General features: G+C 48.9%; 1 protein-coding gene across 1 annotated transcript in view; it reads right to left on the bottom strand.

Moving 5' to 3' along the window:
* Positions 1-2,349: 2,349 nt before the first annotated feature.
* The window catches only part of LOC147083647 (uncharacterized), a 70,746-nt gene continuing 49,480 nt past the window's right edge, over positions 2,350-23,615 (bottom strand). Inside the window, exon 2 of the mRNA XM_085980150.1 lies at positions 2,350-3,814. Within this exon, the coding sequence (XP_085836276.1) occupies positions 2,696-3,814 (1,119 nt within the window). The 3' untranslated portion in view covers positions 2,350-2,695. The remainder of the gene's footprint in view (positions 3,815-23,615) is intronic.

Below are 23,615 nucleotides of genomic sequence, written 5' to 3'. Positions count from 1 at the left end.
AACTTTTTGAGTTTCGTGCACCAGGACCCCCAGATCCCTTTGTACTACAGTACTTTCCAGTTTCTTGCCATTAAGATAATAACTTGCTCTATGATTTTTCCTGCCAAAGTGCATAACCTCACACTTTCCAGTATTGTATTCCATCTGCCAAATCTCTGCCCACTTACTTAGTCTGTCTATGTCCCTTTGCAGGTTTTTTATGTCCTCCTCACTCACTACTTTCCGTCCCATCTTTGTATCATCTGCAAACTTTGATATGTTACACTCGGTCCCCTCCTCCAAATCATTAATATAGATTGTAAAGAGTTGGGGACCCAGCACTGACCCCTGTGGAACACCACTAGTTACTGGTTGCCAATCTGAGAATGAACCATTTATCCCAACTCTCTGCTTTCTGTTAGAGAGCCAATCCTCCACCCACGCCAGAATATTACCCCCAATCCCGTGATTTTTTATCTTGAGCAATAATCTTTTGTGTGGCACCTTGTCAAATGCCTTTTGGAAGTCTAAATACACTACGTCCACTGGTTCCCCTTTATCCACCCTGTATGTTACTTCCTCAAAAAACTCAAGCAAATTTGTCAAACATGACTTCCCCTTCATGAAACCATGCTGAGTTTGTCCTATTAAATTATGTTTATCCAAATGTCCCATTACTGTCTCCTTAATAATGGACTCTAACATTTTACCAACCACAGATGTTAGGCTAACAGGTCTATAGTTTCCAGCCTTCTGCCTACTACCCTTTTTAAATAAGGGTGTTACATTAGCAGTTTTCCAATCTGCCAGGACCTTTGCTGAGTCCAGTGAGTTTTGGAAAATTATTACCAATGCATCCACAATCCCTACCGCCACTTCCCTCAAGACCCTAGGATGCAAGCCATCAGGTCCAGGGGATTTATCCGCCTTGAGTCCCATTATTTTACCAAGTGATGAAGGTAGTGCAGTAGATGTTATACATATGGACTTTCAAAAGACATTTGATAAAGTACCACATAAAAGACTTATTTGGAGAATAGAAGCACATGATATTAAAGGGCTGATGGTAATTTGGGTATATAATTGGACGAGGGATAGGAGACAGTGAGCAGTGCTGAGGGATGTTTTTCTGACTGGAGGGAAGTATGCAGTGGGTTCCCCCAGGGGTCGGGATTAGGACCATTGCTTTTCTTGTTATATATAACTGACCTGGACTTGGGTATAGGTGAACAAGTTTGAAGTTTACAGATGATACAAAACTTGGCAACGTAGTAAATAGTGAGCATAGTAGTAGCAGACTTCAGAAGGACAGAGACAGACTGTGAAATGAGCAGACACAAGGCAGATGGAATTAAATGAGGATAAGTGTGAAGTGATGCACTTTGGGAGAAACAACAGGGAGAGGCCGTATAATCTAAATGGGACTATTTTGAGGGGGTGCAAGAGCAGAGGGACCTGGGGGTCCATATTCACAAATCTTAGAAAGTGCCGCGGCAAGTTGGTGAGGCAGTTCAGAAAGTGTGTGGGATACTTGGCTTTGTAAATAGGGCCATTGAATACAAACACAAGGAAGTTACACTAAACCTTTACAAATCACTAGTGAGAAACATAGGACAGGAGGAGGCCATTCAGCCCCTCGAGCCTGTTCCGCCATTCAATGAGATCATGGCTGATCTGCGATCTAACTCCATACACCCGCCTTTGGCCCATATCCCTTAATACCTTTGGGCAACAAAAACCTATCAATCTCAGATTTAAAATTAACAATTGATCGAGCATCAATTGCCATTTGCGGAAGAGAGTTCCAAACTTCTACCACCCTTTGTGTGTAGAAGTGTCTCCTAATTTCACTCCTGAAAGGTCTGGCTCTAATTTTAGTCTATGCCTCCTAGTCCTAGACTGCCCAACCAGCGGAAACAGTTTCTCTCTATCTACCCTATCTGTTCCCCTTAATATCCTGAAAACTTCGATCAGATCACCCCTTAACCTTCTAAATTCTAGGGACTACAACTCTAATTTGTATAATCTCTCTTCGTAACTTAACCCTTGATCATTCTGGTAAACCTATGCTGCACTCCCTCCAAGGCCAATATATCCTTCCTAAGGTGTGGTGCCCAGAACTGCTCACAGTACTCCAGGTGTGGTCTAACCAGGGTTTTGTACAGCTGCAGGGTTTTGGCCTCAGCTGGAGTCTTGTGTACAGTTCTGGGCACCACACTTTATGAAGGATGTCAAGGCCTTGGAGAGGGTACAGAGGAGGTTGACCAGGATGGTACCAGGGATGAGGGACTTCAGTTATGTGGAGAGATTGGAGAAGCTGGGATTGTTCCCCTTAGAGCAGAGAAGGTTAAGAGGAGACCTAATAGAGGTGTTCAAAATAATGAGGGGTTTTGATCGAGCAAGTAGGGAGAAACTGTTCACTCTGGCAAGTGGGTCGATAACCAAAGGTCACAGCTTTAAAATAGTTGCTAAAAGAACTAGAGGGGAATGAGGAGAATTGTTTTCACACAGAGGGTTGTTAAGATCTGGAACGCACCATCTGAAAGGATGCTGGAATCAGGTTCCACAGCAACTTTCAAACGGTAATTGTACACGTACTTGAAGAGGACTAGTTTGCAGAGTTCTGGGGATAAAGCTGGGGTTTGGGACTAAATTGGACAGCTCTTTCAAAGAGCCGGCACAGACAGGATGGGCCGAATCACCACCTTCTGTGCTGTTAGATTCGATGATCAGTGTGAACACGCTGGTGTCTCTTAAGGCTCGTAGAACTTTTAAAGCTCTTCCCACAGTCAGAACATTTAAAGGGTCTCTCGTCAGTGTGAACTCGCTGGTGTTCCTTCAGATCCTTGGAGCCTTTAAAGTTCTTCCCACAGTAAGGACACTGAAACGGTCTCTCGTCAGTGTGAACCCGCTGGTGTTCCTTCAGATCCCCGGAGCTTTTAAAGCTCTTCCCACAGTCAGAACACTGAAACGGTCTCTCGTCAGTGTGAACTCGCTGGTGTTCCTTCAGATCCCCGGAGCTTTTAAAGCCCTTCCCACAGTCAGAACATTTAAAGGGTCTCTTGTCAGTGTGAACACGCTGGTGTTTCTTCAGCTCCCGGGAGCATTTAAAGCTCTTCCCACAGTCAGAACATTTAAAGGGTCTCTCGTCAGTGTGAACAAGCTGGTGTGACAGGAGGGTGGATGACAGAGTGAATCCCTTCCCACACATGGAGCAGGTGAACGGTCTCTCCCCAGTGTGAACTCGCTGGTGTGACAGGAGGTTGGATGAATGAGTGAATCCCTTCCCACACATGGAGCAGGTGAACGGTCTCTCCCCAGTGTGAACTCGCTGGTGTGACAGGAGGTTGGATGACTGAGTGAATCCCTTCCCACATTCGGAGCAGGTGAATGGTCTCTCATCAGTGTGAACAAGCTGGTGTCCCTTCAGATTCCCGGAGCTTTTAAAACTCTTCCCACAGTCAGAACATTTAAACGGCCTCTCATCAGTGTGAACAAGCTGGTGTAGCTTGAGCTCCCGGGGGATTTTAAAGCTCTTCCCACAGTTAGGACACTGAAATGGTCTCTCATCAGTGTGGACAAGTTGGTGTTGCTTTAGTTCCCCGGGGCTTTTAAAGCTCTTCCCACAGTTAGGACACTGAAACGGTCTCTCATCAGTGTGAACAAGCTGGTGTCCCTTCAGCTCCCCGGAGCTTTTAAAGCTCTTCCCACAGTCAGAACACTGAAATGGTCTCTCATCAGTGTGAACAAGCTGGTGTCTCTTCAGCTGCCCGGAGCTTTTAAAGCTCTTCCCACAGTTAGAACACTGAAATGGTCTCTCCCCAGTGTGAACTCGCTGGTGTGTTTGCAGGTGGGATGAACAAACAAATCCCTTTCCACACACGGAGCAGGTGAACGGACTGTCCCTGGTGTGACTGCGCCGTTGAACTTCCAACGTAGACGGGGAACTGAATCCTTTCCCACCGTCCCCACCTTTACCCGGTTTCTCCCCGGTGTGACGGTGTATGTGTCTCGCCAGGTCAGGCGATCGGCTGAATCCGCGTCCACACACCGAACACATGTGCGGTTTGTCATCGCTGCGATCGCTGCTTTCTCCTTCCATGTGCAAAGGCCGATGATATTCAGGTCCTGATGAATCGAGCGACTCTGTCAGATGTTGACATAATGTTTGGTCTGAGCTTCCCACCTGTAACTGCTCCAGTTCTATAACCCTGTAAATTGAGATCAGAAAAGGATCAGAGGCAAACTGTCGTTTAATTTTCCCCTTTCCGAACCTAGGGGCAGTGAAGCTGATTTTCAGGCTCCAGCTGCTGCACAGGTTGGTTGAAAGGATCAGCAGTAATGGCGGCTGTAATACCCACAAGCCCCCACGCTCCAGAAAGCACTCTGTTGACTCCGAGTCCCGCGCATGTGCTCATGGTCCCCACGCTCTTCCTCCTGCTCCACAATCGCCCGTCCCGATCGGTCCACAACGCGCATGCTCAGCGCACAAAACCCCGCGGTTGGAACATCGGGCGCGCATGCGGAGCTGCAACATCTGGTACGCGTGAGCGGCTCAGGTGGGGGCGAGTCGGTGTTTCGCCTCGGCCGCCAGGGAGGTGCGCATGTGCAGGACGACCCAACATTCCTCCTGTCAGCAATCACTCCCTCGTTTCTTCAATAAAAACAGAAAATGCTGGAAATACTCAGCAGGTCAGGCAGCATCTGTGGAGAGAGAAACAGAGTTAACGTTTCAGGTCAATGACCTTTCGTCAGAACTGCTTGTTCTTTAGTGTCAGCCAGTGACTCAGTGGGTAGCACTCTCGCCTCTGAGGCACAAAGTTGTGGGTTCAAGTCCCACTCCAGAAACTTGAACATTGAATGGCGGAGCAGGCTCGAGGGGCCAAATGGCCTACTCCTGCTCCTATCTTCTATGTTTCTATGTAAGTTTAGGGACCCTCCATGTTGACTTTGTCCGATCCTGTCACTGTTTTCCAAGTGCTCTGCTATTACATCCTTTAAAATGGACTCTAGCATTTTCCCCACTACCGATGTCAGGCTTACCGGTCTGTAATTCCCCATTTTCTCTCTACCACCCTTTTTGAATAGTGGGGTAACATTAGCTACCCGCCAATCCATGGGTACTGTTCCAGAGTCTATCGAATTTTGGAAGATGACCAGCAATGCATCTACTATTTCTGGGGCTACTTCCTTAAGTACCCTAGGATGTAGATTATCAGGCCCTGGGGATTTATCGGCCTTCAATCACATCAATTTCCCTAACACCATTTCCCTACAATTACTGATTTCATTCAGTTCCTCCCTTTCATTAGACCCTATGTTCCCCCGACATCTCTGGGATGTTATTTGTGTCCTCCTTTGTGAAGGCAGAACCAAAATATGTATTTAAGACCAGGACCAGTGCAAGATAGATTAAGGCGATACTTAGTACAACTAAATCAGGAGGTACAAGCACTAAATAAAGAAGTGAGGAACCAACAACAGATTAAAGATCTAGAAAGGCAGAATGCTGGACTTAAACCAGACGAGATGCCAAGAATAGGTCAACAAGTAATGGCGCAAGTTATCGGAAGAAAGGGAATGGGGCCCGTTGAATGGGGCCATGTACTGTATTAATGACAAGTGATACGTGTGTTTGTCTACAGGAACCGATGGGTATGCGATGGAAGCAATGGACCCAGGTGAAACCATTTAACACTAAAGACCCCCATTCTACCCGCTCCTCTAGGGGAAAGAGCTCGGAACACGACCAGACCTCTGTTTAAATTACAGATAAACATGGATCCAGTCGACCCTTTATATCAGAGGGTCCGTCTCGGGGAGAAGAAGCTCTCCCGGTTTACCCTTACACCTGAGAACTCATTCTTAATGTGGAAACAAGTCACCCTCGGTTCCCAGGGACTGCCTAAGAAGAAAGAAGAAGATATAATTGGAGTAAGACTTCTTTACGCCTGTACTCAAATCCTCTTGTAATGAAGGCCAGCATACCATTTGCCTTTTTAACTGCCTTTCACGACCACCGGACGTCCCAAAGCGCTTTACAGCCAATGAAGTACTTTTGAAATGTATTCACTGTTGTAATGTGGGAAACGCGGCAGCCAATTTGCGCACAGCAAGCTCCCACAAAGAGCAATGTGATAATGACCAGATAATGTTTTTTCGTCATGTTGATTGAGGGATAAATATTGGGCTCAAAACACCGGGGATACCTTCTTCGAAATAGCACCACGGGATCTTTTACATCCACCTGAGGGGGCAGACGGGGGCCTCGGTTTAGCGTCTCATCCGTAGGACGGCACCTCCGACACTGCAGCGCTCCTTCATTACTGCCCCTCCGACAATGCGGCTCTCCTGCAGCACTGCCCCTCCGACAGTGCGGCGCTCCCTCAGTACTGCCCCTCCGACAGTGCGGCGCTCCCTCAGTATTGCCCCTCCGACAGTGCGGCACTCCCTCAGTACTGCCCCTCCGACAGTGCGGCGCTCCCTCAGCATTGCTCCTCCGACAGTGCGGCGCTCCCTCAGTACTGCCCCTCCGACAGTGCGGCGCTCCCTCAGTACTGCCCCTCCGACAGTGCGGCGCTCCCTCAGTACTGCCCCTCCGACAGTGCGGCGCTCCCTCAGTACTGCCCCTCCGACAGTGCGGCGCTCCCTCAGCACCGCACTGGAGTGTCAGCCTCGCTTTATATGCTCAAGTCCCTGGAGCGGGATTTGAACCCACAACCTTCTGACTCTGCTATCCACTGAGCCACAGCTGACTCCAGTCTTTCACACAGTTTCATCATAACTTCCTTGCTTTTGCACTCTACGCCTCTCCTAAAGCAGGGGAGTTATGATGAATTGTTAAACAGTTTTTTTTGCAGAGTGACCCAGGCTGTCTGTAGGAAACAATTGTGCATTTGAAAGCAGCTTGTATTGTGAAGCTTGTGCCCCTTTGCCAGGCCCGCTGCCTGCGGCCCCTCTCCCAGATTCCAGCCCCAGCTCTGTGCTGACTGAGCTGCTCTCACCTGGGGACAGCGCGTCACAATCGGCCCCCAGCGCACCTGAGCTGGAGAGGAGGCCCCGCCCCCTTGCCGCGCCGCCATTGGTTGGAGGACCAGGCCGCCCAGTTCAGTCCTCCCACCTCCGCCCTCGTCCTATTGGTCAGCGCTCCCGTCAGTCAGAATCACATTGTTCCGGCTCACTCCGCCACCCCCGCGCGGATCAATCCGCTCCGTTCGGCGTCCGCGGAGGTCCCGCCCGCCTCTCAGGTTTGGTTTTTCTCGTATTTTACTTTATAATCTCGCTCTCCGCTCCCCCCTCACCTCGATTTAAATCGATTCCCCAACAGATGACTTTACCCCGGCCGCTGATTCCGTCTGCTCCCCGGAGGCCCCGCGCAGGCGCACTGGCAGCCTCGCACCGTTGAGAAGCTTTTCAAAAATGTTTTTTTCCGAAACAAATTGAAAACACTCATTAATTCCCCAACCTCCTCCCCTCTAAAGTGCGATTATTATTATTCTTGTTTTTCCTCATTTGTGTCGGGTGTCTTTTTTTTACCTTGCGGTGGCGTGCGCCGATCCAACCGACCCCTGGGAGTTGCGTGCTGGCGTCAGCGCGTAATCGGAGGTGGTGTGAATGACGCGAGGCGCCCGCCAATCAGGAGCGCGGAAAACGCTGGGAGGACCGGGCGGGCTGACGGTCCTCCAAGCAATGGCGGCGCGGGACCTCGGTGGGCTGCAGGCCGCTTTCCTGCTTTCATTGTCTGCAGGAGCTGTTAAAGGGAAGGGGAGGAGGGGGTGGAAAAAACCTAGCTTGTGAGTGTTTATTCCTTTGCATTACCTTTTATTGCAAGGCTATTCATCAACTGCATTCAGTTAAAAATAAGTGAACCTTTTCTCTCTTTGACTTTTATCCAGAACAAAGAGCCCTGGTGCTGTGAACATTTTGGTGGGCAGCCACTTTTAAAGGGACAAAGACCAGCATTCACAGAATCACAGAAACCCCACAGTGCAGATAGAGGCCATTTCGGCCCGTCGAGCCTGCACCGACACATATCCCACCCGATCCCCATAACCCCTACACCAACACATATCCCACCTTATCCCCGTAACCCCATGTATTTAATCCCCCTAACACTAAGGGTCAATTTATCATAGCCAATCAACCTAACCCGCACATCTTTGGACTGTGGGAGGAAACCGGAGCACCCGGAGAAAACCCACGCAAACACGGGGAGAATGTGCAAACTCCACACAGACAGTCGCCCGAGGCCGGATTTGAACCCGGGTCCCTGGCGCTGTGAGGCAACAGTGCTAACCACTATGCCACCGTGCTGCCTCCTCTCTCTCTTGTGAGTATTTGTGGTGGGTGAGAGGAGGGGGGGTGAGTCAAAGGGGACTGCGGCCCCTTTTCAACAAAAACTGCTTGGCCATTTAAAGGGGAATGGTGGCATAGTGGTTAGCACTGTTGCCTCACAGCGCCAGAGACCCGGGTTCGAATCCGGCCTCGGGCGACTGTCTGTGTGGAGATTGCACATTCTCCCCGTGTTTGCGTGGGTTTTCTCCGGGTGCTCCGGTTTCCTCCCACAGTCCAAAGATGTGCGGGTTAGGTTGATTGGCTATGATAAATTGACCCTTAGTGTTAGGGGGATTAAATACGTGGGGTTACAGGGATAGGGTGCGATATGTGTTGGTGTTGGTGTTGGTGTAGGGGTTACGGGGATCGGGTGGGATATGTGTCGGTGCAGGCTCGATGGGCCGAAATGGCCTCTATCTGCACTGTGGAGTTTCTGTGGGTGCCCCCCAGGTATTTAAAGGGGCAGTGCCTCTTTCTGTATCATGTAAGAGCAGGGAGGTTCTGCTTGAACTGTACAAAACACCAGTTAGGCCACCGGCTAGAGTGCTGCGTGCAGTTCTGCTCGCCCCATTGCAGGAAAGATGTGACTGCTCGAGACGGGAGATTTATGAGGTTGTTGCCAGGACTAGAGAATTTCAGCGACAAGGAAAGATTGAATACATAGAAACATAGAAGATAATCTACATCCGAGGGTACTCGAGGAAGTGGCCCTAGAAATAGTAGATGCATTGCTGGTCATCTTCCAAAATTCGATAGACTCTGGAACAGTACCCATGGATTGGCGGGTAGCTAATGTTACCCCACTGTTCAAAAAAGGTGGTAGAGAGAAAACGGGGAATTACAGACCGGTAAGCCTGACATCGGTAGTGGGGAAAATGCTAGAGGCCATTATAAAAGACGTAATAGCAGAGCACTTGGAAAACAGTGACCGGATCGGACAAAGTCAACATGGATTTACAAAAGGTAAACTTGCTTGACTAATCTACTGGAATTTTTTGAGGATGTAACTGGTAAAATAGATAAGGGAGAACCAGTGGATGTGGTGTATTTGGACTTTCAAAAGGCTTTCGATAAGGTCCCGCATAAGAGATAGAAACATAGACGATAGGAGCAGGAGTAGGTCATTTGGCGCCTCGAGCCTGCTCTGCCATTCAATGCGATCATGGCTGATCATCCAAGTTCAGTACCCGGTCCCTGCTTTCTCCCCATACCCCTTGATCTCTTTAGCCTTAAGAAATATATCCAACTCCTTCTTGAATATATTTAATGAATTGGCCTACACTGTCTTCTGTGGTAGAGAATTCCACAGGTTCACCACTCTCTGGGTGAAGAAATTCCTCCTCATTTCTGTCCTAAGAGGCCTACCCCTTATCCTTAGACTGTGACCCCTGGTTCTGGATTCCCCGACCATCAGGAACATCCTCCCTGCATCTAGTGTGTCCAGCCCTGCCAGAATTTTATAAGTTTCAATCAGATTCCCTCTCATTCTTCTAAACTCCAGCGAGTACAAGCCCAATCGACCCAATCTCTCCTCATACGTCATTCCTGCCATCCCAGGTATCAGCCTGGTGAATCTTGGCTGGACTCCTTCCATGGCAAGAACATCCTTCCTCAGATAAGGCGACCAAAACTACACACAATACTCAAGATGTGGTCTCACCAAGGCCCTGCACAACTGCAGCAAGACATCCTTGTTCCTGTACTCAAACCCTGTCGCTATGAAGGCCAACATACCATTTGCCTTCTTAACAGCCTACTGCAGCTGCATGCTTACCTTCAGCGACTGGTGCACAAGGACACCCAGGTCTCGTTGCACTTCCCCTTCTCCCAATCTATTGCCATTCAGATAATAATCTGCCTTCCTGTTTTTGACACCAAAGTGAATAACCTCGCATTTATCCACATTATATTGCATCTGCCATGCTTCTGCCCAATCATCCAACCTGTCCAAATCATCCTGTAGTTTCTCGGCATCCTCCTCACAGCACACACGCCCACCCAGCTTTGTGTCATCTGCAAATTTGGAGATATTACATCTAGTTCCCTTGTCTAGATCATGAATATATATTGTGAATAGCTGGGGTCCAAGGACCGATCCCTGCGGTACCCCACTAGTCACTGCCTGCCACTCGGAAAAAGACCCGTTTATTCCAACTATTTGCTTTCTATCTGCCAACCAGTTCTCTATCCAAGTCAATACCTTGCCCCCCAATCCCGTGTGCCTTAACTTTACACGCTAATCTCTTATGTGGGACCTTATCGAAAGCCTTCTGAAAGTCCAAATAGACCACATCCACTGGTTCGCCCTTATCTATTCTACTAGTTACATCCTCAAAAAAATTCCAGTAGATTAGTCAAGCACGATTTACCTTTTGTAAATCCATGTTGAATTTGTCCGATCCTGTCACTGTTTTCCAAGTGCTCTGCTATTACATCTTTTGTAATGGACTCTAGCATTTCCCCACTACCGATGTCAGGCTTACCGGTCTGTAATTCCCCGTTTTCTCTCTACCACGTTTTTTGAATAATGGGGTAACATTAGCTACCCTCCAATCCATGGGTACTGTTCCAGATTCCATCGAAAACCCAGCAGCTTCTCCTCCATCTCCACTCCAGCTCAAACTGCTGCAACAAAAAGACCTACACAGGCGGCCAGGGACCGACTTCCGTCACCTGCAATAAAACTCTGCCCGACAGCCGCTGACTAATGGCGGCCGCAGCACCCACAATTCCCCGCGCCCCAGAAACCGCTCTATCCAACAAGCTGATTTCCCCGCTGAGAGTGCGCATGCTCCCCGGGGCCGTGGGCCATTCTGGGAGCCTGGCTCCTGTCCTTTGTCCCGAGTTGGACTCTGTGGAGCCGGCTGAAGAAACCGGGAAGCGGCGGCTCGGATGGGGGAGGCGCTGCACCCTGGGTTTCCTGGTGCCGGGGCCCTGGCCGCACGTCCGCCGGGCCCAACCGCTCTGATTCTGATTGAGGTTTTTGATGAGGTAACAGAGAGGGTTGATGAGGGCAATGCGGTTAACGTGGTGTACATGGATTTCCAAAAGGCGTTCGACAGCGTGTAAAGTTAAGGCACATGGGATTGGGGGCAAGGTATTGACTTGGATAGAGAACTGGTTGGCAGACAGAAAGCCAAGAGTTGGAAGAAACGGGTCTTTTTCCGAGTGGCAGGCAGTGACTAGTGGGGTACCGCAGGGATCGGTCCATGGACCCCAGCTATTCACAATATATATTAATGATCTGGACGAGGGAACTAGATGTAATATCTCCAAGTTTGCAGACGACACAAAGCTGGGTGGGCGTGTGTGCTGTGAGGAGGATGCCGAGAAACTCCAGTATGATTTGGACAGGTTGGGTGATTGGGCAGAAGCATGGCAGATGCAATATAATGTGGATAAATGCGAGGTTATCCACTTTCGTGTCAAAAACAGGAAGGCAGATTATTATCTGAATGGCAATAGATTGGGAGAAGGGGAAGTGCAACGAGACCTGGGTGTCCTTGTGCACCAGTCGCTGAAGGTAAGCATACAGGTGCAGCAGGCGGTTCAGAAGGCAAATAGTATGTTGGCCTTCGTAGCGAGAGGGTTTGAGTACAGGAACAAGGATGTTTTGCTGCAGTTGTACAGGGCCTTGGTGAGACCACATCTTGAGTATTGTGTGCAGTTTTGGTCGCCTTATCTGAGGAAGGATGTTCTTGCCATGGAGGGAGTGCAGCGAAGATTCACCAGGCTGAAAGCTGAGATGTCAGGAATGACGTATGAGGAGAGAGTGGGTCGACTGGGCTTGTACTTGCTGGAGTTTAGAAGAATGAGAGGGGATCTCATTGAAACTTATAAAATTCTAACAGGACTAGACAGACTAGATGCAGGAAGGATGTTCCCGATGGTCAGGGAGTCCAGAACCAGGGGTCACAGTCTAAGGATAAGGGGTAAGCCATTTAGGACAGGGATGAGGAGGAATTTCTTCACCCAGAGAGTGGTGAACCTGTGGAATTCTCTACCACAGAAGGCAGTAGAGGCCAATTCATTAAATATATTCAAGAAGGAGTTAGATATATTTCTTTAGGCTAAAGGGATCAAGGGATATGGGGAGAAGGCAGTGACAGGGTACAGAATTTGGATGATCAGCCATGATCTTATTAAATGGCGGAGCAGGCTCGAGGGGCCGAATGCTCCTATCTTCTATGTTTCTATGTTCAGACTCAGACAAATGTTAGGGAGAGGGATGGAGTCAGTGGCTAGGGAACGGAGTTTGTGGGGTGTCTGTCCCTTTAACTACAATTCATAGAATTATAGAAATTTACAGCACAGGAGGAGGCCATTCGGCCCATCTTGTCCGTGCCGGCCGACAAAAAGCTCTCCACCCTAATCCCACTTTCCAGCACTTGGTCCGTAGCCTTGTAGGTTACGGCACTTCAAGTACATATCCAAGTACTTTTTAAATGTGATGCGAGTTTCTGCCTCTACCACCCTTTCAGGCAGTGAGTTCCAGACCCCCACCACCCTCTGGGTGAAAACATTTCTCCTCAAATCCCCTCTAAACCTCCGACCAATTACTTTAAATCTATGCCCCCTGGTTATTGATCTGTCTGCTGAGGGAAATAGGTCCTTCCTATCCACTCTCTCTCTGCCCCTCAAAATGTTATACACCTCAATCAGGTCTCCCCTCAGCCTCCTCTGTTCCAAAGAAAACAACCCCAGCCCCTCCAATCTTTCCTTGTAGCTAAAATTCCCCAGCCCAGGCAACATCCTCGTAAATCTCCCGTCTCGAGCAGTCACATCTTTCCTGCAATGGGGCGACCAGAACTGCACACAGCACTCTAGCGGTGGCCTAACTGGTGTTTTGTACAGTTCAAGCATAACCTCCCTGCTCTTACACGATACAGAAATAGAGAGGCACTGACATATGAGGAGAGATTGGGTCGATTGGGCTTATACTCGCTGGAGTTCAGAAGAATGAGGGGATCTCATTGAAACTTATAAAATTCTAACAGGACTAGACAGACTAGATGCAGGAAGGATGTTCCCAATGACCGGGGAGTCCAGAACCAGGGGTCACAGTCTAAGGATAAGGGGTAAGCCATTTAGGACGGAGATGAGGAGGAATTTCTTCACCCAGAGAGTGGTGAACCTGTGGAATTCTCTACCACAGAAGGCAGTGGAGGCCAATTCATTAAATATATTCAAGAAGGAGTTGGTTATATTTCTTAAGGCTAAAGGGATATGAGGAGAAAGCAGGGACAGGGTACTGAATTTGGATGATCAGCCATGATCGCATTGAATGGTGGAGCAGGCTCGAGGGGCCGAATGGCCTACTCCTGCTCCTATCTTCTATGTTTCTATGTTTCCCTCACTGATCGTGGCTCTTCACCAACACCGACTTTACAAAGAAAGCCCCGTGCGGGAGCCTGGAGCTCAGGGGCCCAGCGCGCAGGCGCGGAGGAGGATGATTGACAGGGGCCTGGGGTGTGTGCTGAGCATGCGCGGTGCGGGCCGGGCGCCTGTGGAGCAGGAGAGGGCGGGGCCATGGGGCGCTGCGTGGTGTCAGCCACAACTCAGCACGGCGGCTGGAGCACTTTATGGAGCGCGGGGGCTTGTGGGAATTGCAGCCACCATTACTGTTGATCCTTTCAACCAACCTGTGCAGCAGCTGGGGCCTGAAAATCAGCTTCAGTGCCCCTGGGCTAGGAAAGGGGGACATGAGACAACATTTTCCCTCTTACCCCTTTCTACACTCCTTTTACAGGGTTTTAGAAATGGAGCATTTACAGACAGGAAGCTCAGACCAAACATCACGTCAGGATCTGACAGAGTCACTCAATTCATCAGGACCTGAATATCATCGGCCTTTGCACATGGAAGGAGAGAGCAGCGATCGCAGCGCAGACAAACCGCACACGTGTTCCATGTGTGGACTCGGATTCAGCCGATCGCCTGACCTGGCGAGACACGTGCTCCGTCACACCGGGGAGAAACCGGGTAAAGGTGGGGACAGCGGGAAGGGATTCAGTTCCCCGTCTACATCAGAAGTTCATCCGCACAGTCACCCTGGGGACAGTCCGTTCACCTGCTCCGTGTGTGGGAAGGGATTCACTTGCACATCCCACCTGCTGAGACACCAGAGAGTTCACACTGATGAGAGACCATTTCAATGTTCCGAGTGTGGGAAGAGCTTCAAATTCTCCAGGGATCTGAAGGAACACCAGCTTGTCCACACTGATGAAAGACCGTTTACATGTTCCAACTGTGGGAAGAGTTTTAAAAGCTCCAGGGTTCTGACCAGTCACCAGCGAGTTCACACCGGGGAGAGGCCATTTCCCTGCTCTGTGTGTGGGAAGGAATTCACTGATTCATCTACCCTGCTGACACACCAGCTTGTTCACACTGATGAGAAACCATTTAAATGTTCTGACTGTGGGAAGAGCTTTAAATGCCCCAGGGATCTGAAGGATCACCAGCTTGTTCACACCGATAAGAGACCGTTTACATGTTCTGACTGTGGGAAGAGTTTTAAAAGCTCCGGGGCTCTGACCAAACACCAGCGAGTTCACACTGGGGAGAGGCCATTTCCCTGCTCTGTGTGTGGGAAGGGATTCACTGATTCATCTAACTTGCTGATACACCAGCTTGTTCACACTGATGAGAGACCCTTTAAATGTTCTGACTGTGGGAAGAGCTTTAAAAGATCCGGGGCTCTGACTACACACCAGCTTGTTCACACTGATGAGAGGCCGTTTACATGTTCTGACTGTGGGAAGAGCTTTAAATACTCCCGGGACCTGAAGCAACACCAGCTTGTTCACACAGATCAGAGACCGTTTACATGTTCTGACTGTGGTAAGAGTTTTAAACGCTCCAGGGCTCTGACCAGACACCAGCAAGTTCACACTGGGGACAGGCCATTTCCCTGCTCTGTGTGTGGGAAGGGATTCTTGCAGTCCACCAACCTGCTGGCACACAAGCTTGTTCACACTGATGAGAGAGCGTTTACATGTTCTGACTGTGGGAAGAGCTTTAAAAGCGCCAATGACCTGCTGAGACACCAGTGAGTTCACACTGTTCTGTAGCGCAGGGCCCTGTAGACAGCTGGGGTGACATGAACGTGGAATGGATGAATGTTTTATAAATTCTTGTACTGCTGTTTAATCTTTCAATCTGTTGTGCTGATGTTTCCCTTGATTTAACTGTTAAAGTTATTTTTGTTTTTCTCCTTATCACAGGCAATTGCCTATTAAAAGTCAACCATCACAACCAATAAAACCTGTAACATAACAAAAAAAGTTTAAAGGAAACTTAAATGAAATTAAAATTCTATTTTCGGTGGTGATGATGCACGCCAGTCCCTCCGGTACCCACCGGTCACGGAAGGCCTCAAGTGCACCGGTGGACTGTTCATGTTATTACATCGAATGTACATCACAGAAACAGGCCATTCGGCCCAACTGGTCCATGCCGGGTTTATGCTCCACACGAGCCTCCTCCGACATATCCTCCTATGTTTATCTGGCTTCTCCTTAAATACATCTATGTTGTTCACCTCAACTACTCCCTGTGGTAGCGAGTTCCCCATTCTCATCACTCTCTGGGTAAAGAAGTTTCTCCTGAATTCCCTCCTGGATTTATTGGTGACTTTTATATTTAGAGCCACATAAATATGATGAGATTCTGTTAAGCTGACCAGTATGATGTTGTACTTTGTCTTTTTCTGATGAATGAAACATTACTGAGCCCCTGTACCCGTGTTATGGGATGAAGTGCCAGACAAGAAAAGACACAACGTCTGGGTGTGAATCTAATAACCTCACGGACCGTATAGGTGTGATAACCAGACGGTCTTGTGGTTATAGTCTGGTCACAGATGGTCTAAATTCCCTGAATTAGCAGGAGTTCAGGAGGCGGTCAACAGACAGGTCCAAACAATCCCATTTCCTGAGTGGTAACCAAGCTTGTGTATAAGAACAGGCCACTTAAGCCATTGTCAGTTGGAACAGACTCGAGAAGATCGCGGGCGAATCCACTGTACTTCTGTTCTCCAGATTGAGGGAATTATCACCCGATCTGTGTTATGCAGCGCTCTTAATAAAGCTTGGAGAGACAATTTGTGTTCTTGTGAGCTTGATTATCTGGTATCCGAAACCCTGGGACTCCCGATCATTAGAGTCAACCTCAGTGTGTGGAAAGGGATTCCCTGGTGTATCCCACCCGCTGACACACCAGAGTGTCCACAGTGTGACTGCGGTGGGTCGATTCCACTGTTTCCGATGCCTTTAATCACATCCAGGACTGAACCATGTTAATTCAGGCAACTGGGACTTGTTAATGTTAAGAGCCTCCAATAACTGGGCTAGATTTAAAGATTATTCTCTGTTCTCTCAGTACTGGTGAGCAGAGAGAAGCTGATGTTATAGAATCATAGAGCACAGTAGGATGCCTTTCGGCCCATCGTGCTGGTGCCGGCTCTCTGAAAGAGCAATGCAATTAGTCCCACTGCCCTGCTCTTTCCCCACAGCCCTGCAAATTTCTGCTTTTAGTATATATCCAATTCCCTTTTGACAGTTACAATTGAATAGTCACCAAGAAATCCAATAGGGAATTCAGAAGAAACTTCTTTACCCAGAGAGTGGTGAGAATGTGGAACTCGCTGCCACAGGGAGTGGTTGAAGCGAATAGTATCGATGCATTTAAGGGGAGGCTAGACAAGCATATGAGGGAGAAGGGAATCGAGGGTTATGCTGATAGATTTAGATGAGGAAAGACGGGAGGAGGCTCGAGTGGAGCATAAACACCGGCATGGACTGGTTGGGCCGAATGGCCTGTTTCTGTGCCGTATATCCGATGTAATCCTATGTCAAGTATCCCAGCTGGCTTAGCTCCAGACACTTTAGCTCAGTGGGCAGCACTCTCGCCTCTAAGTCAGAAGGTCGTGGGTTCAAGTCCCAGTCCAGAGACTTGAGCATAAAAATCTAGGCTGACACTCCAGTACTGAGAGAGTGCTGCGCTGTCAGAGGTGCCGTTTTTCGGATGGAATGTTAAACCGAGGCCCCCGTCTGCCATTTCAGGTGGACGTAAAAGATCCCATGGCACTACATTGAAGAAGAGCAGGGGAGTTCTCCCCGGTGTCCTGGGGCCAATATTTATCCCTCAATCAACATCACTGAAATAGATTATCTGGTCAGTGTCACATTGCTGTTTGTGGGAGCTTGCTGTGCGCCAATTGGCTGCCGCGTTTCCTACATTACAACAGTGACTACACTTCAGAGGTTCTTCATTGGCTGTAAAGTGCTCTGGGACATCCTGAGGTTGTGAAAGGCGCTATATAAATGCAAGTCTTTCCTTCTCAGCAAGAGGGTGATTGTCAGTGGTTGGAGGGAGGAGCTCAGTGTTGTCACTGGGTGGACACAGACAGATTGAAACTAAAAGACAGAGAATGCTGAAGTTTGGAATGATAACACCCAAAGTCAGGAGATGAGCCCTTTGCCTAGATAAGGGAGGTGGTTGCTAAGAGACCCACAGACCTAATAACACTGCAAACTGCTCAGGCAGCAGACTTGTTGCAACATGTGAGGTCACGAGTGAGTTGGTGGACAGACAACAGAGGCTTGCGCATTCCTGAGAGAGACAAACTGGTTCTGTAACCGGGAGAACAGGTTGAGGGAGTCACCCTACGTGGGACGGCTCGTCTGAGGTGTTAACACAGAGTCAGCTTGGGAATGGGATGATCAATGAATCATAGACATTTACAGCACAGAAGGAGGCGATTCGGCCCATCTTGTCCGTGCCGCCCGACAAAGAGCTATCCACCCTAATCCCACTTTCCAGCACTTGGTCCGTAGCCTTGTAGGTTACGGCACTTCAAGTACATATCCAAGTACTTTTTAAATGTGATGAGGGTCTCTCCCTCTACCACCCTATCTAGGCCCCTCATAATTTTATACACCTCAATTAAGTCTCTCCTCAGCCTCCTCTGTTGCAATGAAAACAACCCCAGCCTATCCAATCTTTCCTCATAGCTAAAATTCCCCAACCCAGGCAACACACTCCTAAATCTCCTCTGCACCCTCTCTAGTACAATCACATCCTTCCTGTAATGTGGTGACCAGAACTGCACGCAGTATTCTAGCTGCGACCTAACTAGTGTTTTATACAGTTCAAGCATAACCTCCCTGCTCTTATATTCTATGCCTCGGCTAATAAAGGCAAGTATCCTGTGTGCCTTCTTAACCACCTTATCTACCTGTCCTGCTACCTTCAGGGATCTGTGGACATGCACTCCAAGGTCCCTCTGATCCTCTGCACTTCTCAGTGTCCTACCATTTAGAGTGTATTCCCTTTCCTTGTTAGCCCTCTCTAAATGCATCACCTCACACTTCTCCAGATTGAATTCCATTTGCCACTGTTCTGCCCACCTGACCAGTCCATTGATATCTTCCTGCAGTCTGCAGCTTTCTTCTTCATTACCAACCACAATCAATGACTAGTGGATTAGAACAGAGGCCTAGGTGCAGCCCCAGGCAGCTGAACAGTATCAAGGTGGAGCCTGTTCCCTGCAATACTTGGAATTGTTGGGACGGCTGGAAGTCCACAGCCGAGCAGGGAGCTCGAAACAGAAACAGAGAAACATAGAAGATAGGAGCAGGAGATTCGGCCTCTCGAGCCTGCTCCGCCATTCAATGCGATCATGGCTGATCATCCAAATTCAGTACCCGATCCCTGCTTTCTCCCCATACCCCTTGATCCCTTTAGCCTTAAGAAATATATCCAACTCCTTCTTGAATATATTTAATGAATTGGCCTCCACTGCCTTCTGTGGTAGAGAATTCCACAGGTTCACCACTCTCTGGGTGAAGAAATTCCTCCTCATTTCTGTCCTAAATGGCCTACCCCTTATCCTTAGACTGTGACCCCTGGTTCTGGACTCCCCGACCCTTAGACTGTGACCCCCTGGTTCTAGACTCTCCGACCATCGGGAACATCCTTCCTCAGATAAGGCGACCAAAACTGCACACAATACTCAAGATGTGGTCTCACCAAGGCCCTGCACAACTGCAGCAAGACATCCTTGTTCCTGTACTCAAACCCTCTCGCTACGAAAGCCAACATACCATTTGCCTTCTTAACCGCCTGCTGCACCTGCATGCTTACCTTCAGCGACTGGTGCACAAGGACACCCAAGTCTCGTTGCACTACCCCTTCTCCCAATCTATTGCCATTCAGATAATAATCTGCCTTCCTGTTTTTGACACCAAAGTGGATAACCTCGCATTTATCCATGTTATATTGCATCTGCCGATTTCCTCACGAGTTCCTGAAAGTCTGCCTGCAGGACCTCAGCCCTTTTCCTTCCTATGTCTATGGTTCCCACATGGACTCCTGGCTGTTCAACTTCCCCCCTCAAAATGTTCTGCACCCTCTCAGTGATGTCCTTTACCCCGGCACCAGGGAAGTAACACGCCGAGCGGGACTCACGTCGAGGGTTGGAGAAACACCTGTCTAGCCCCCCTGACTATCGAATCCCCTATGACCACTAGATTTCCACACTTTGCTTTGTCCCCCAGTGCAGTCATTGCCCCACAGTGCAGTGGATGCGCTCTAGACTGCACTCTCCCCCCGAGGTGTCGTCACCCTCACCGGGATTCAGCACTGAAATCCGGTTTGAGAGCGCCGCACTCCCAGGGGATTCCTGCACTGCCTTGCCTCCTCAAACCCTGCTGGGCGGCCACCCAGTTACAATTCCCACAAACTCTCTGTGGCTGCGGGGTGACCACCTCCTGGAACGTGCGCTCCAGGAAACTCTCAGCCTCCCGTCTGCCCGGCAGTGACTCCAGCCGCTCCCCAAGCTCAGAGACCCTGAGCTCGAGTTCCAGCCACGGGAGGCGCTACCTGCACACGCAGTTCACCAGGACACGTGAAACGTCCCGGAGTTCCCGCATGGCACAGGAATTGCAGCCTTCGGTCCCATCGTTTGGCTTAAAATCTGTCTACTTACGCTATAGATATATATGATGTGTGGTTAGTGTGCCCTTACCCCATTTATTATTTCCTGATATAGGCATAACCTCGCATTTCTGGTATCATCCTTGAAAATCTTCTCTGCACCCTCTCCAGTGCCTCTATATCCTTTTTATAATATGGTGACCAGAACTGTAGACAGTACTCTAAGTGTGGTCTAACCAAGGTTCGATACAGGTTTAGCATAACTTCACTGCTTTTCAATTCCATCCCTTGAGAAATAAACCCGAGTGTTTGGTTTGCTTTTTTTATGACCTTATTAACCTGCGTCACTAATTTCAGTGATTTGTGTACTTTTACTCCACAATCACTTTGCCCTTCTACCCTATTTAGATTCTTATTTCCAAGTAATATGTGACCTAATAATTTTTTCTTACCAAAATGTAATACATTCGTCGGTGTTGAAATTCATTTGCCAATTATATGCCCATTAATGTAATAAGGCATGTTGTACAGCACAGGCTAGATACAGAGTAAAGCTCCCTCTACACTGTCCCATCAAACACTCCCAGGGCAGGTACAGCATGGGTTAGATACAGAGTAAAGCTCCCTCTGCACTGTCCCATCACACACTCCCAGGGCAGGTACAGCACGGGTTAGATACAGAGTAAAGCTCCCTCTAAACTGTCCCATCAAACACTCCCAGGGCAGGTACAGCACGGGTTAGATACAGAGTAAAGCTCCCTCTGCACTGTCCCATCAAACGCTCCCAGGGCAGGTACAGCATAGGTTAGATACAGAGTAAAGCTCCCACTACACTGTCCCTTCAAACACTCCCAGGGCAGGTACAGCACGGGTTAGATACAGAGTAAAGCTCCCTCTACACTGTCCCATCAAACACTCCCAGGGCAGGTACAGCACGGGTTAGATACAGAGTAAAGCTCCCTCTACACTGTCCCATCAAACACTCCCAGGGCAGGTACAGCACGGGGTTAGATACAGAGTAAAGCTCCCTCTACACTGTCCCATCAAACACTCCCAGGGCAGGTACAGCACGGGTTAGATACAGAGTAAAGCTCACTCTACACTGTCCCCTCCATGTTACACACCATCCTGACTTGGAAGTATATTGGCCGATCCTTCAACGTCGCTGGGTCAAAATCCTGGAACTCCCTCCTGAACAGCACTGTGGGAGTACCTTCACCCCACAGACTGCAGCGGTTCAAGAAGGCGGCTCACCACCACTTTCTCAAGGGCAATTAGGGATGGGCAATAAATGCTGGCATTACCAGCGACGCCCAGATCCCATGAACAAATTTTTAAAAAACGACCTCCCTGATTTTCTCCGTTTATTTTCCTTTCCTGCTCTTTCTCTTCTTGCCTTTCCTCTCCACATCTCTCTCTAATTGGCTGCTACATTACATTCCTACATGACCACACGTCAGAAGTCCTGCAATTGCTGCACAGCGCTTGGAGATGTCCTGAAATTGTGAAAGGTGCTGTACATATTCAAGATCTTTCTTTCTTCGTACTTACTTCCTCTCCTGTCTCATTTTTGAAATGTCAATGTTTCTTATCACTCACTTTCTCCTCAAATTCTTTTCTTCTCATCTCCTTCGTTTGTCTCGTTCTTACTTTGATCTTTAGTTTTTCTTTCCTTGTCTCTCATTTATTTCTAACGTCCTGTTTCGCTTCCCTTATTACTCTCACTATTACCTCAATGCTAATGAATCGGGGGGAAACTCTCCACTGGCTGGAGTCAGACTGAGCACAAAGGAAGATGGTTGTGGTGGTTGGAGGTCAATCATCACAGCCCCAGGATATCGCTGCAGGAGTTCCTCAGGGCAGTGTCCTTGGCCCAACCCTCTTCAACTGCTTCATCAGTGACCTTCCCTCCATCATAAGGTCAGAAGTGGGGATGTTCGCTGATGACTGCACAGTATTCAGTTCCATTTGCAACTCCTCAGATAATGAAACCGTCCATGCCCGTATGTAACAAGACCTGGACGACATTCAGGCTTGGGCTGATAAGTGGCAGGTAACATTCGCACTACACAAGTGCCAGGCAATGACTATCTCCGACAAGCGAGAGTCTAACCACCGCCCCTTGACATTCAACGGCATCACCATTACCGAATCCCCCACCATCAACATCCTGGGGTTCACCATTGACCAGAAACTTAACTGGACCAGCCACATAAATACTGTGGCAACAAGAGCAGGTCAGAGGCTGGGTATTCTGCGGCGAGTGTCTCACCTCCTGACTCCCCAAAGCCTTTCCACCATCTACAAGGCACAAGTCAGGAGTGTGATGGAAGACTCTCCACTTGCCTGGATGAGTGCAGCTCCAACAACACTCAAGAAGCTCGACACCATCCAGGACAAAGCAGCCCGCTTGATTGGCACCCCATCCACCACGTTAAACATTCACTCCCTCCACCACCGGTGTACTGTGGCTGCAGTGTGTACCATCTACACGATGCACTGCAGCAACTCGCCAAGGCTTCTTCGGCAGCACCTCCCAAACCGACAACCTCTTCTACCTAGAAGGACAAAGACAGCAGGCGCATGGGAACACCTGATAGAATACATAGATCACTGAGGGCAGCAGGACAGGGAGATAAGGTGGTTAAAAAAGGCATATGGGATACTTGCCTTCATTAGCCGAGGCATAGAATATAAGAGCAGGGAGGTTATGATGGAGCTGTACAAAACGCTAGTTAGGCCACAGCTGGAATACTGTGTGCAGTTCTGGTCGCCACACTATAGGAGGGATGTGATTGCATTGGAGAGGGTGCAGAGGAGATTCACCAGGATGTTACCTGGGCTGGAGCGCTTCAGCTATGAGGAGAGACTGGACAGGCTGGGGTTGTTTTCCTTAGAAACATAGAAGATAGGAGCAGCAGTAGGCCATTCGGCTACTCGAGCCTGCTCCACCATTCAATGAGATCATGGCTGATCATCCAAATTCAGTACCCTGTCCCTGCCTTCTCCCCATATCCCTTGATCCCTTTAGCCTCAAGAAATATATCCAACTCTTTCTTGAATATATTTAATGAACTGGCCTCCACCACCCTCTGTGGCAGAGAATTCCACAGGTTCACCACTCTCTGGGTGAAGAAATTCCTCCTCATTTCAGTCCTAAATGGCTTACCCCTTATCCTTAAACTACGACCCCTGGTTCTGGACTCCCCGGCCATCAGAAACATCCTTCCTGGATCCTAGAGCAGGGAAGGCTGAGGGGGGACATGATTGAGGTGTACAAAATTATGAGGGGCATAGATAGGGTAGATAGAAAGGAACTTTTCCCCTTAGTAGAGGAGCCAATAACCATGGGGCATAGTTTCAAG

The sequence above is a fragment of the Somniosus microcephalus genome, unplaced genomic scaffold, assembly GCF_052327205.1.
Source record: "Somniosus microcephalus isolate GS21.2 unplaced genomic scaffold, FLI_Smic_1.0 scaffold48, whole genome shotgun sequence".
Lineage (NCBI taxonomy): Eukaryota > Metazoa > Chordata > Chondrichthyes > Squaliformes > Somniosidae > Somniosus > Somniosus microcephalus.
This window is presented reverse-complemented; position numbering and strand designations above follow the sequence as displayed.